Raw genomic sequence first — 14,802 nt, 5'->3', positions numbered from 1 at the left:
ACGGAAAACGTCGCTCCCCTTATTTCTGACTGAGGTATTGGTGTTACAGCCAGAAAAGCTGAAATCTGTTACTTTGCACGTGGTAATTGACATATTGTATAAATCAGAACTTTTGAACAGGAATAGAAAGGAAGGACACCGACACGAACTAAAGTTTTTTTTTTACTTCTTCTTCTGAATCTTTTTTTTTTTTTTTTTTTTTTTAAACTCAACTACACCTCTACTTATTTAGAAAGCCTTTTACTCAGAGTTGGGCTTTTTTTTGTCATTTCTTTTATCATTAATTTTACTCTTGTGAAGCACTTTGTGATTTGTGTCTGTGAAAGGTGCTATATAAATAAAAAAAATTACCTACTACTTACTCTATGGTAATCATGTAGAAATGTGTTATGTCTTTGAAAACATCAGATATTTGCTTCAGATGCGGAGGGACCCACAAACTGGAACACAAGACACAGCCATGGTACTTTCCTAATAAGAACTACTATTTTTGCATTCTGGTTGGTTTCCAAAGGGAGAGGGTGAAGCTATTTTTGTCGTGTCACATGGTTTCCCCCAGAGCAAAGATTTCAAGCTTGTAACCTATTTAAGGGTGAATCAGATAATATTGGCTCCAGTGCTCCGACACAGGAGCAAAAGAAGAGGAGAAAAAGAAGGAAGAAAAGACACATCTTCTGCCTAAATAAACCGTGGTCAGAGAAGGGTGAAACTCCCCCTGAGAGGAACTCCACCAGAAAAGCTTTAGAAACCAGTTTGGCGAGTTTTACTGTCTATCAGCCATGTCTTGAATGCACATGCAAAGACGCACACATAGAAGCAGTTTCTGCCCTCTCAAACAATGGCTGAGTGTTGAACACAGATCTTTCTGCAATGGCAACAGTTCTCCTGTTAGATTTAGTTCTCCTGTTAGATTTAGTTCTCCTGTTAGATTTAGTTCTCTTGTTAGATTTAGTTCTCCTGTTAGATTTAGTTCTCTTGTTAGATTTAGTTCTCTTGTTAGATTTCAGTTAAAGTCAAAGAAAGGAAGACGATTAGCAAATGTAATAAGGTGGAAAACTATCTGACTGAGAAAATAAAGGAAAAAAGAAAATGTATTTCACTATCAGAGTAGTAGTCACATTTTGGGCTAAAATTCCACTCAGTACATGAAAGGTAAGTCTCCAAATACGCCCTGATGTTGTAAGCTCAATCACAAAACTTAAGATCTGGTTGTAGCTACCTAGTTTTATCTAGCCTGTTTTTAAGTTTTGGGTTTTTTATGTCTTCCTATGTGTTTTCTGTTGTGATATATTACTTTTACTAAGCACTTTGGTAACCACTGTGGATTTGGAAAGGGCTGTACAAATAAATGATTGATTGATTTACATCACGTCTGTTTTAGCTGATTTGCATAGCACCAATTCACAATAAGTGTCATTTTGAGAGAAAAAAGGGTCCAATAATCTTCCAAATATACAAAAATGCTGCATACATCTAATTCCTACCAATACAATCAAATCTTACAGAGAGATTGTAACAGAGTCCGATCTGATCCCAGCCCAGAACCAAGTCAGTTGAAGTCCCGTTATTTTAACAATTTGGTCAAACATTATGTACATAAGGAAGCACAGCAAGTTGTTTTACTTTGCAGCAATTTCGTCTCTTGAGCAAGCAAGGAGACATTGCCAGGGATGACTCCCTTTTAACAGGAAGAAACCTCATGAGGGCCAGTACTAGGCTCAGTAGGAGTGGGCAGCAAATGCTGCCCACTCCTACTGAGCCCCCATCTTTGGTGGATGGAAAACGAACAGAGAAAAACCCACCCAAAATACTGGGTCACTTTTTATAGGAAACAAAATCTGAATACACAACGTTATTGCTAGCAGTCGCTCCATTAGTGGCCCAGTTTAGGAAAAGAACAATAACTGACTATTGTGGGCTTATCAATTAGATAAAAAAAAACATAACTAAAAGTATACATAGTATAGTAATTCCTCCAATAGCTAGTTTCAGGAAATGGAAAATGTTAGTTTTTGGTGCAATTGTAATGTCTGTGCAAAACTAACACAGGGCACAAAATTATTGGCAGCATTAGCTCAGTTGGTTGCGCCTCTCCCAAGTAGACACAGGCGAATCCAGAAACCCTGGGCCAGGTGCAGCATCCGTGAGAAGCAAAGCACAACAGAGAGACAGCTCCAGTTATTGTAAGTAAAAAAGCATACATTTACAGATGAAGAGTCCTGCACATGTCATCCCCTCCATCATAAAGGCCTTCTGTTTTGTCTTTTTTGCACTCTTGTGTTACATTCATCGTCAAGCAATCAAACCATAAAGTAAACTTGTGTAAACTTGTCTAATAATACATGTATTGCTAGTTGCACATCATCTGCTTGATGGCACATAGCTGAATTAAATAGTGTTAAAGTTCCACATTTTTTGATTTTAATATCTAGATTTTTTCTGATTTTAATTAGACCTGGCAAATTAGCACTGGGTTATACAACAGAAGCATATTATTCAAAGCACAGTGTGTGATCAAAAAAAAAAAAATGTATTCTATTCAAAAATTAAAAAAAACATCAGTTTCTGCAATTTGTTTAGAGCTATATTTTAGCAGAGAAACTGTCTTTTTTGTTTGAAAGGACTCAGTATTCTTCTGTGGTTTACCAGTGAGTGACGTAGACAATGCCGACGGTTAAAATGTCAAAATCAGCATGTAATTTCATAAAAAGTATGTCATCCTAATATAAAACAATGTAAAACCACATAATTTTTTACAAGTTTCATTTAGAATATGGAAATACAAGACAAGGCAAATATATTTAGATGACACCAATCATACATAAGGCAATCCATGGTGCATTCCAGGAAATCATAGGGTTGAGAGAAAGAAAATAACAAAGCATACACATAAAGTTCTTCCATAAAAGAAAAAGATGTTAAGATACAGATGAAAACTTAAAAGAAACAAATCTTTCATACTGTACATTAGTCAGTTGCTTTTTTTTCAAAGGCAAAAAGCAAGCAGCAATTTCTGAACGTCTCATGTTTTCAGGGAGTTTGTTCCAGAGCTGAAGAGCATAGAAACTAAATGTGGCCTCGTGTCGATCAGTTCTGGTCCTGAAAAAACGCTGAGTCAACAGGTTTTTAAAGACCTGAGGGGACTGCGTGGTTCATACCTGACAAACAACTCAGAAATATATTTAGGCTCAAGGTCCTTTAGTGCTTCATAGCTTAGCAGCGGAATGTTTAAATCTATTCTGTGATAATTTGGGATCCTGTGCTGTAATTTGAGAACTTTTGTATTATGGTCCATTTTCTTGGTGCTGGTCAGAACTCTGGCCACAGTATTTTGGATGAGTTGCAGCTCCCTGATTGATTTGTTTTCCAGAGACCAGCAGAGACATTGTTGTTGTAGTCTAACCTACTGACAATAAAGGGATGCAGCAGTTATTTGGGAAATCCTTTAATGCAGGGGTGTCAAACTCTGGTCCTCGAGGTCCGGTGTTCTGCAACTTTTCAATGTGTCCCTGTTCCAACACACCTGAATCAAATGGCTGAATTAGCTCCTCGGCGTGCAGTCAGGTTCTCCAGATTTCTCCAGCTAATGACCTGATTGTTTGTCTTGGGTTGGACCAGGGACACATGTAAAAGTTGCAGGACACTGGCCCTCGAGGACTGCAGTTTGACACCCTTGCTTTAATGTTTTAAAATGTTTTACTTTACAGTAAGCTGATTTAGTAACAGATTTCATGTGGTTGTCAAAAATTTAGATCCAAGCCCAAAACTACATGCTACTCCCATGCTCTGTGGACTTCAGCTCCATTGAGTAAAGCTGAGCGCTGATTTTGATCAGTGTCTCTCTCCTCTGAAGGTTGCTGAAGGACCTTTTGACCCATCCACTTATTGATTCTCTGGATAATAGCGAGGCTTGGTGTCACAATTTGGCCTTTTCTGTTAATGTCGTGGAGTGTTTCCCTCCATTCTCAGCCACCACTCAGTTCACCCTAAATAGTTCTACCTGCCCAGCTAATTAGATTGAAGTCAGCTCGCCGGTTTCTCAGCCTACTTCTACCTGAAGTCTCGGATTGTTCTCTCTGTCATCGCTGGTTTCAGCCTGTACTTAATGTTTAAAATGCAAAACACTGTGTGAATATCCCAGAGATCCCTTTATTACGCTTAGTTTTTGACATAGTTTATCTTAGTGGGTTTTGTGTTAATCTCTTTGTTCCTATGCCATATTAATATATTCTTGTTCTTTTAATTTATGTTTATAGTTTACAACTGTGTTCAGCGCTTTGTTTCAGCTGTGGTTGTTTTAAAGCGCTTGATAAATAAAGTTGGTATGGTGTCAGTGAGTGTAGTAGACTATAGGTACATCAGGAAACACAACTTTGTGCGTCATTAGCATGCATACCATAGGAGTGGCTGTAGTATTCTACCCTCTATAATCTGAAGTTGTCGTGTCACATACATGATAAATAAAAGTGTCCCGAGAATAGAGCACTGAGGAACTCCATAACCAGATTTAGTATTACTAAATCTTTTTGTGTTCATATTTTTCACACCTTTTATACACTTAAGTGACCGTAATAAAAGTCAGAAATTGTAAGAATTTTTAAGACTCTACAGAAACCATACAAACCCAGCAACTTTTTTTAAATAATGAACATTAATGAAGATTATGTAATATTGTTGGAGGCAATGTGACAGTTAAACAGTTTATGGAGTAGCTAAGTCCTTTTTGTGATATTTTTAAGAGGAAAAGATGTGACAATATTATGTGTGAAACCACGAAGAGCCAAATAGGACCAATAACAGTAAGATCAGCAACAGCTGAAAGAGACATTTTAAAGCGTGGATCAGCCATTTAGGTCAGTGCTGAGAGTGTGACCCACCCTCTGTAAAAGTGGCAGAAAGCTGATGACTCATTTCCAGGTGTTACATTCCAGGCCCTGTGAAGACATAACACGCTATGTGACTCGGCTCTTCCCGCTCCCGTGATGGGCCAGCTGGATGGTAGCTTATTAAGGAGCTGAGCAGTGTTCACAGCAAAAAAAAAAAAGTCCAGAAAAGTTTTTGTACCAATGACAAAACTCTACCTTAAGTCAAAAACAAGTCAGGATCCTTTCAGGATACATTATATATAGATAAAAAGAAATGATTATTTATTCACCAAGAAGATGACTGCCACTTTCCGCAATTACCTCACATTGGTCCGTTATTACCCGTCAAGGATTAAAGACTGACTCAGTGTCGGTTGCGCTAAAGTGTAAGGCGAGAGTGATAGTGTTGATTGAAGTTGAAAACACTGCTGCCATCCACAGGTCCGTTTTTGGCCCCGGTGTATACATACTCGCTGAGGGGACAGAGCCCTGCCAAACACACATTTTATAAGGAGACTTAGAGACGGGCCCGCTGAAAACAAAACAAGCTGGGTGCCCTGAAAGGCACACTGAGATCTGGGAACAGTAGAAAAGTGACTCAGGTCTGGTCAGGATCAGCAGCAACGCAACCGCATGAGAAAAGCTCTTAGAAAAACACTGGGAAACGCCCAGCATTCCTCCCAGAACAAGAGCGAGCACAGCGACACTCCTGGAAACCCAGGAGGCTCACACCCTACCGAGGCCATTAGGACGGTTATGTACAGTCATCATCAGCATGAATGTCGTGTTAGTTTAGCTTTTCTAACGATGCGTTTGAACTGTTCATTTCCCCCTCTGCTTTCCAGTGAGTTACTTGTAAAAGACCGTTTCAGTGAATTTAAAAAGAGAAAAGATCAGAATTGGGTGAACAAGACTGACTTTGAAGGACATTTTTTTTTCTATGCTTGAATCACTATGCCTTTAAGCAATCCTGGAAAGCCAAGATGATCGTGTCATGACTATGAAGGGCTTCATTCATCTGTTCCAATAATTATGCAAGTATAAACAGCACAGGGACATTCAGCCATTTAGGAAGGACATGGGTCCTGTGTTTCAGAGATGAAGGTGTTTTGTCTTTCAAAGCACATATTCCATTTATTGTAAAGAAGCTGAAGTTGTTACTTGCATTTTATTTTTCAAATAAATCCTGATTTTCTTTTAGGGTAAAAAAGAAATTGGTGTCAACTTTTCTTCCGATTATTGACTATGGTCATGTATTATACATGACCATAGTCATGTGAGTCATTTGTATATGTTTTATTGTAAGTTTATGTTTATTGTGACTATGTGTTGAAAAGTCACTTGGAGAGGAAGAAGCCATTACTCCAAAAAGAACATAAAAAGCCAGATCACAGTTTGCATAGGCACAATGAAACTAAGATCGTAATATCAATGAGACTCTAACTGAAGTGTTTGACTATAAAGACCATCCCAAACCTTGGAAGCATGAGAACACCATCCCATCTGTGAAGCTGGGGAGTTGGAATGGGAACGTCATGTTGTCGTGAATGTGTTTTGCAATGCTGACTCTGGTAACACCAGTTCTGTTAGAAGGAGAGTAAAAATTACAGCAAACTAGTTTGCAAAGCTTGTGAAAGATCTCCAAAGTGTTGGAGCCAAATGACAGGTTTAACAGGCAGCTGTACTAAATACTAAGGACATACAGCTTAGACTTTGAATCAGAAGAAAATAAAAACAGTTCTCTAAACAATTACTTCTCTCAATGTGCAGGCATTTAGAAAACAAAATTATTTTAGTGATCATAACTGAACCATTTTAGTATACTCGGTCTGTCCCAAAACCAGTATGGAAGACTGCACTGGGTCAAAGTTTGACTCATCAAACCCAAACTGTCAATAAAAACGAATTGATCGGGGTGTTTAGGAGCAACCCAGGAGCCACCAATCCCGATCTACATGGATATCACCAAGAAACAAGTAAGACAGAAAACCTAAAGCTGTACTGATGGGTAAGTCCAGTGCTTTCTGGAACAAAGTCTGACGTTTTATGAGACCATGAGTTGGCCATAATGCCAAGAGTTAACTTCATTCATAATTAGGATTCGGATTATGCACAAAAAAGGCCCGTGCCAGACAACATACCAATTTAAATCAACTCAACCCTTTCAAAAAGAAACAACAGATTGGACAAATAACTAGACAGACAGTATGGTCAAGAAGCAGGTGTGTGTGTGTGTGTGTGTGTGTGTGTGTGTGTGTGTGGGGGGGGGGGGGGGTTCTCTGCAGCAGGCCCACATATATAATTTTGACTTGTTAAAAATTGCTTCACTCACCTTATGCAAATATTTTAAAAAATCTGTAATGTTGTATCTTACACAGTCATTAAACAATGGGAAACAAATGATTCAAACATGTGATTACAATTCCAAAATGACGACTGAACAAATTAATGATTCTCTGAGGTACAGGTAGATGTCTCGCCCACCCAGTGTCTACCAAATATACCACCAGACAACAGCGTTCATCAGCTGCTGAAATGATTCTGTTCTCTATAACACTACGCAGAGCTGGAATTTAGCTGATTGCATGCAGAAAAAAAACATTTATAGCAATCATTCATAACAATGCAGAAGACTGCAAACCTTCAAAGACGGATGCTGTGATTAGGACATGATATAGTGATGATTTTCCTCTGATCACCTTTTCACCTCTGCGCTGATTGGTCCGCGCAGCAGAACAGCACTCCAGCTCCAAATGCTCCTCGACTCATTCTGAGGTTTTTGCAGTGCAAAGGGGTGTTCATTTGTTCTAATAGGCAGGGAGTCATTGAGGTTTTTCATCTAGAGTGCTCCTGATATATCAGATGAAATCAACCCTACAATTCAGGCCGGCCTTTCTAGGTCCGGAGAAGTGGAAAAAACTGTGTACGTACAGGGTTTAACAAGTGGCTCTGTCAGGATCAGATAGTTTAGTTTACAGATTGTGACAGGATGCCATGTGTGATGATTAATGATGTAGTGCTCAAGTCATAAAGATCCCTGAAATTACCTGGAATAGTTTCAAGAATAGACAAGCCACAGCAAGTTAAAAAAGACCGTAAACGTCAGTAATCAAGGAGCCAAAATTGAATACATCATTTTGATTAGCTGCATATATTTAATTCATACCTACATTCAAAAGTGTTGGCATGAATGTATTTTTTCATAGAATGTGGTCAGTGTTTTCAACCAGGGTAAAGGTAGTAATAAAGAATTTAGTGATAAAATCTGGTCTGTTGAATTATCTGTTTGCTCAAATCCGATTGGCTCAGAGGTACGTTATCCTGACCAGTGTTTGCATACTCCCCCAACTGAGCTACAGGCTTCCTCTTCAGTCAGGCGTTGCCTCACACTGAAAGGTTTGGAGCACTTTATCCAGAGGATTGGTGGATAATCATATTATCCAATATGTAATATTATTATTATATTATATGTAATAAATAATATAATGTATGGATATGTTATGGATATGTTAAAAAACATCTAAAAAGGGTAACACTAATGCCTCTACGTTACATTAAATGTCCAATTTCCCTTTATTCCACAGGTGTAGATCCAGCTCTATTCAATCGGTTGGCATAGTGAGCCACTCTTCTTAAAAGGACAATTGTTCCCCAGCTTTGGTGGAGTGGGAAGAGTAGCTGTCTTAGTTGTGGGTTCGATCCCAGCTTCTGGGCAAGTTGTACGAATGGGTGGAGCGTTTAGAGTGGTCAGTATAGAAATAGAAATTCAGCCCAGTTACCATTCTGAGGCCCGTTTATCAGCTTAAAATTCCTTTAGAAAATAACATTTAAGCAGATATTAAATATGGCTTACATTAAGGTCCTTTCTCTCTATCACAAATGTTTTTATTAGTCTGATGTAATACACTGATCTTAAATATAGCACATTACAGAAATAAAGGCTTAAAAACAGTGTCATTAAGCTACGTAATGTTTCACTTAATGAATCTGAAATTAATTATTAACAGGATTTTCTTGAACATGGCTAAAAGGTGTAGAGGCTTATAACCCCGGCAGATTTCTGCTTAATCCCATGCAAATACGGAACTGAGAACCTGATATAAAAGACCTTTATTAAAAGACTAAACATTACATTACAATGACAAGATATGATTATTACAAAAAGTCAAAACATGGCAGGTTGTCAGTCTGGACTTATAGCACAGTGATACAGTGTCAGTAGTTCAATCCCAGAGGGTCCAAAGCTGTTGAAAAGTGGGCCCTTCCTATAAATTAAATACGAACTGAAGCAGTCTTACAGTGTAATGCAACTCAGACTTTTAATGCAGGTTGAGAGACGGAACATTTTTCCACTACGATGATAACAAAGACCACACTTATGACTGCTTTCAAATCTCATGACTGTAAAGGCAGTTTAAACAACCCTACAGTGGTGAATTATGAAAATTACAGTTGTGCACAGATACTACACAAATAAACCGCTTTCTCCAGCTATCTGTTGGGGGGGGGGGGGGTTGATGCTGGATATTTGGTACTCATGGTATGGCATGCATGATCAAACATACTTAATATTACTAATTATTACAAGTTGCCACAGGAAAAACAGGGCGTCACCACAGGATAATTATTGCCCCCTATCCACGGCAGTCTGTCCCAGCATTGAACCGAGGTAACGAGGTGAACAAACTGCAATCGTCAGCGTGCTTCGTTCTGGTGAGAAGTGGAAGTAAATGAAACGTGTGACGTGTTTCTTCTCTTGAGTAGCTCCTAACAGGAGGTCAGTTATTTGTGCTGTATGGACACAGCTCCTCTGCTGGCACAGCTGTGTCAGCTTGCAGGTGGACGATTGGACCAAACCGTTGCACCAACGGTGGGCCGGTGGTTGGGGGGCAAGGTATAAATGCATCGTTTTTTTTCTCCTAGAAGAATGGCATCATTTTTTTTTTTAATAGTGTTTAAAAAAAATCTAGGTTGCTCTAATGTTTTCTTAGGGGAACAAATCTTCACTTTTCACAGACTTAGGAAGGGAGAACCCAAAGTGCTCTGCTCTAACAGAGAACATGCTTCATGCAGCAGACGTCAAATGATTTTGTGCTGGCTAGGGTTTGCTGTCATAAACCTTTAGCGACCACTACTTAACTTCTGCTGGTTTTCTGCACAAACCTTCACACGACGTAAACTACGTACAATTCAAGTAGACCTTAGGGGTAGATGGGGCAAGTTCAGTACCCATGTAGCACAGTGTCTTCAACGTGTTCTTCATAACAACAACTACTAAAAAACATGAGCTGGGCTCTATTGAAATTTTCCAGGCAGGAACAATATCAGTGCAGCTTGGAAGTACGAAGGGAACAGACAGTTTTTTTTTACATTTATATTTTTCAAATACATTATCAACTCAAATATTACTCTGCAGAAATCATAATGATGAGCCCAAACCCGACGCACGACAAAACAAACGTGAAGGACGTCCAATCATCATGATGGCCGTTGCCAACTCGGCTTGCTCTGCAACAGTGGGAGACCTGAGATGGTGTAGTAGTCACAAAGCACACAGACAAGCTGCTCGTGTAACGTTACCATTTGAAATGTTCAAAATACTGCATACAATCGAAGATGTGAGACTTTTTGAGGTGAGTCAAGTCTCTTGTTTGTCTTTTAAACGTCCTGGATGAGGTTTTGGCAAGTGCGGGCCGATAAAATAAAACCAGAGGTAAAGTACCATCCCTGCATTAAAAAAAAAACACTCAAACACAGAGGAATCAGCCGGAGAAACAATCAACATTATAAAGATATTTCTTCTGAGACTTAATGTTTATGTCCGAAGTGCAGACAGGCCTGTCCTGAATCAGCTTCAACTGTCTGGTCAGGAGAGGTGGATGTGTTATGCCTCCACGCCAGCTAACTCTGGGGGCATCGGAGACTTTGGATGTTTGCTTTCAAAGTGCTGCTTGAAGGTCTTGGGATCAGGCATTTGTGTCTGATAATAAAAAACAAAAGAATAAAGACAAATCAGAACACAACGAAGTAGTAACAGCAGCAGGTACAGAACCGATGATGTTCCCTACAAACAAGATGGCTGTGCCATACGCACACAGTCAGCAAGAAAAAGAAAAACCTAATATCAAACCATTCCCAATAATATAATAATTAGCAGAACTAACAGGTGGAAAGTCAGCCAATGAAATGTTACCATGAACCAGCATCATCAGCTCAGGTTGGAGCGATGCTTTCATGTTGCTACAGAGAGTAGACCGCTATCATTCTGTACCCACTTTCTACTGCACACTAAACAGTAGACAGTTAGCATTTACACAGCTTAGTTGTTAAACCACAAAATCCTTTAAATATTGCTCGCCATTTGAAGCTTCTGACTAAAAAGTCCTTATTTAGTTTTTAGAAGCAATTCAGCAGGAACTACAATTCTTCTTTACAAATATTTATAGCTAGATCTGACTGTGCGAAGAATTTCCTCACATATTGCAATATATACTAAAATCTACTTAAAATGTTTTGTGAACTATCCAACAGCCCTTGTACGAGCTAGCTAAAGCTACAAAAACCTTTCAGAGAGCTGTGGGTTTAATTATTGCCTTGAGGATGCCCAGAGCCTAATTCTTAGCCAATATAAAAGCAGTAAGCCAGTATTCCTTAGAGCCGCTCAGCAGGGATTTGCCTGCTTGTTAAATTCACTGAAATGTGGACGAATAGGCTCGATAAACTAAGAACACTGGAGTTATATGCAGCTCACTACTGTCACATCAATTAAAGCAGGAAGTCTTTTGGGGTGTGTCGAGGCGGACTTAGTCATTTTGGCCCTCCTCCAAGTCCGCCCCGAGTGTGAAGGTTGCTGTAGGGCTTCATGCTGCAGTACTGGGAAGCAGACAGTAGCGCAGCATTCGCCTGCAGTCCCTCCCCTGGCCTCTACAGCTAAAGACTCAGAGACGGGAGCCTTCAGCTTTCAACAAGAAGTCTGAAGGGAGCCGGCAGTCAACGATCATGTGCACCGGCGTGTAAAATCTAAAATGCTTGATGCACCTCAGTCAGCAACGCTGCTGCCCTGCAGCGGAGGCGTGGCTCTCTGCTCCTTCAAGGAGGACAGGGGAGCTAAAGCGGTTAAATTATCCGTCCATCTCTCCTCGTTTAACAACAGATACGGACTATACCTTTAATGCTTTTATACAGAACAAAATATTCATGGAATGGCATTTTGTCTCAGCCAAGTACACTTTGGTGTAAATCAAACAAAAAGGTTTACAATAGTTTTACTTGGTTTATGTTCTTTTTAGGGTAGTAGGAGGTCTCTGGTGGCTGACTACTTTGCCTCTATAGTAAGTCCGCCTCAGCGGGGTCTCTACAAGCTTTGCACATCTGGAGAGAGATTTTGTATGAATCTCTTTAGCTCGATCATATTGGGTAGGAAGTAGCTGCCAACAGCAGTTTTCAACTCTCGCCACAGATTCACAAACAGATCCACCTGGTCCTTTCTAACACATAAATATCTAAACCCTACCATTGTAGCTCTGACTGTATGTTTAGGGTCGCCTTCTTGTTGGAAGGTGAACATCTGCCCCAGTCTGAAGTCTTCTGGAGCCTAGAACAAGTTTTCCTCCATGTGTGCCCTGTATCAAGCCATATTCATCCTCCCATCAACTCTGACCAGCTTCTCAGCTCCTGCTGGAGACAAGCATTTAAAATTCTTCTTCATACATATCAAACCTTTAATAATCAAGATTCATCATACATCAGAGGTCTGACTGTTCCATATGTTCTGCCTGCAGGGTTGCTGGAGGTTCCTGAAGACGCTAAAAGTAGAATGGGAGGCAGATCTTTCCGTTATCAGGCCTCCTGGGGAACCACCTCCCAATTTTGGTCCGTGAGGCAGACACCCCGTCTACTTTTAAGACCAGACTTAAAACTTATTGTTAGAGTAACTTAGATGATCCTATCTGTAGCTTTCCTGCAACAGGCAGAAGCTGCTGGAGGACATAAAGACGACTTAACATCAAAGACTTGAATCTGTCCAGCTGGATATCAAACATCGTGTTTTCTACTGATTTACATACCCGGCATACAGTGCATGTATATACCAAGGCAGCCTTGGCAGCTGCCTTCTGGTCATGCCCCTTGCTCTTCTTGATTTCCGCCTGCTTCTTGGCATTTTTCTGCTGGGACTGAAACTTCTGGTGCCCACGGGCCATATCTGATGCTGCACCTGAAGAAAGCAAGCAGGGGTTTGATCAGCGAGCCGCCGTGAGAGAATAGCAAGCTGCAGGTCTGTAGACAGTGGTTGGAAAGGAAGAGCAAACCATGGAAGCAGGAATGTCATATATAAAAAAGCCCTCCAACGACACAGATGGGTTTCAAATTTGCAAAGCAACAGTAGGCATGCAATACCTAGCAGAACTGGGTTAATTGTCTCTTTTTAGGTCGCAAAGATAAAGGCAATTAACTTGAAAATTTCCCCAAAGAAAATTATACAGCAGACTTATATAAATCTATCAGAACTGGGACAGTTTTAGTGGTTGTGTGAACCATGATTGAATCGACAGCAACAGGGGAACCACTAATTGGACATAATGTGCCTATCAGCAGTCCGAACCACCGCTCAGCCTATATAGAAGCCTGCATTTAGGACGTGCAATGGACAGAGGTACGGCTAACATGGGAGCTCACTACAAGCGTCGGGTTAACAGCTGTTTAAAACGGCAAGAGGGTGAAAAATACAAACCACATTCTGCTAAATAAACATAAAATGCACGGAAACGAATCCCCGATGTCATTTCCATATATTTCAAACACACATTTTATCAGCCGGTGGCCATATCATCCAGCTAGATTAGCGACTAGCAGGAGTAAGACGTAGACATGCACAGTGTTAAGATGAATGTACGTAAATGTCGGCATTCAACTTACGTAAAAAAGATCATCTGTAAATGGCTTACCAATCAAAACCAACGTATTATTCAAAACGATCACCAAAATAAAATGAAACACACGCCAGCTTCCTCTGGAGCATCCGTCGATTTCGAACGCTTTGGACACAACGCTCCGATGCGCATGCGCTTGCCCAAGCCGTACACCGTGGTGCCTTCAGGGACTTCAGTTAAGCGCTCCGGAGAAAAATCAGATTTGCGTTTTTTACAGACATGTTCCAACATGGATAAAATTGATCCTTACTGTCAACACGTAAACGCGGCGTCATTAGTGTAAATAGAAATGTCAAAGAGAATTGGAGACTTTTGTATAAAAATTAAACAAATATTACAGTTTGCAAAATAATATCGAATTTATATAGTTCACGTCCGGCCTGATGGTGCAAGATTAAATGGATGCCACTAGATGGCAGGATGTAGCTTAAAACGGAGGTTTAGGACTTTACAGCATGAATGTTATTTGATGAATTGATTTGAAAAAATAAAACAAACAAACAAACAAACAAACAAACAAAAAAAACCCAAAAAAAACAGATAATACTAGTAATGCTTGGAGTTTTTCGTTAAAAAACATGGGTTGCAAATTCAAGTCATCTTGTCATTTCATTGTATGTGAAACAGCAGCAGTAGGTTACAACAAAACGAGCCAGAGTATATTACTGTTAAATACACAGTAAATACAATCTGTATCTATCTATCTATCTATCTATCTATCTATCTATCTATCTATCTATCTATCTATCTATCTATCTATCTATCTATCTATCTATCTATCTATCTATCTACGTACATACATACGTACATACATACATACATACATACATACATATGCACACACACACACACACACACACACACACACACCACACACACACATACATATATATATATATATATATATATATTATATATATTATATATATATATATATATATATATATATTATATATATATATATATATATATATATATATATAGAGAGAGAGAGAAGAGAGAGAGAG

General features: G+C 39.5%; 1 protein-coding gene across 2 annotated transcripts; it reads right to left on the bottom strand.

Moving 5' to 3' along the window:
* Window positions 1-8,957: 8,957 nt before the first annotated feature.
* Window positions 8,958-13,948, bottom strand: LOC105933146 (zinc finger protein 706). 2 transcript variants are annotated; one of them, XM_021321489.2, is made up of 3 exons: window positions 13,811-13,948; window positions 12,932-13,080; window positions 8,958-10,845 (listed from the first exon to the last, which is right to left on the bottom strand). In XM_021321489.2, exons 2-3 carry the CDS (start codon window positions 13,064-13,066, stop codon window positions 10,750-10,752), a joined length of 231 nt encoding a protein of 76 aa, XP_021177164.1. In that variant the 5' UTR covers window positions 13,067-13,080; window positions 13,811-13,948; the 3' UTR covers window positions 8,958-10,749. The 2 variants fall into 2 exon arrangements, with proteins under 2 accessions (XP_021177164.1, XP_012728006.1); XM_012872552.3 differs by having other exon boundaries at window positions 13,782-13,928.
* Window positions 13,949-14,802: the final 854 nt, after the last annotated feature.

This window comes from Fundulus heteroclitus, chromosome 3 (genome assembly GCF_011125445.2).
Source record: "Fundulus heteroclitus isolate FHET01 chromosome 3, MU-UCD_Fhet_4.1, whole genome shotgun sequence".
NCBI classification, from domain to species: domain Eukaryota; kingdom Metazoa; phylum Chordata; class Actinopteri; order Cyprinodontiformes; family Fundulidae; genus Fundulus; species Fundulus heteroclitus.
Note: the sequence above shows the minus strand (reverse complement) of the source record. Positions and strands in the feature narration are given on the sequence as shown.

Bases quoted from the DNA above. Each gene is read 5' to 3' on its own strand.
- LOC105933146 (XM_021321489.2), bottom strand. From the start codon at position 13,066: ATGGCCCGTGGGCACCAGAAGTTTCAGTCCCAGCAGAAAAATGCCAAG. The intron at 10,846-12,931 runs GTATGTAAATCA...TTTTATTATCAG, and splicing joins ATACATGCACTGTATGCCGG to ACACAAATGCCTGATCCCAA.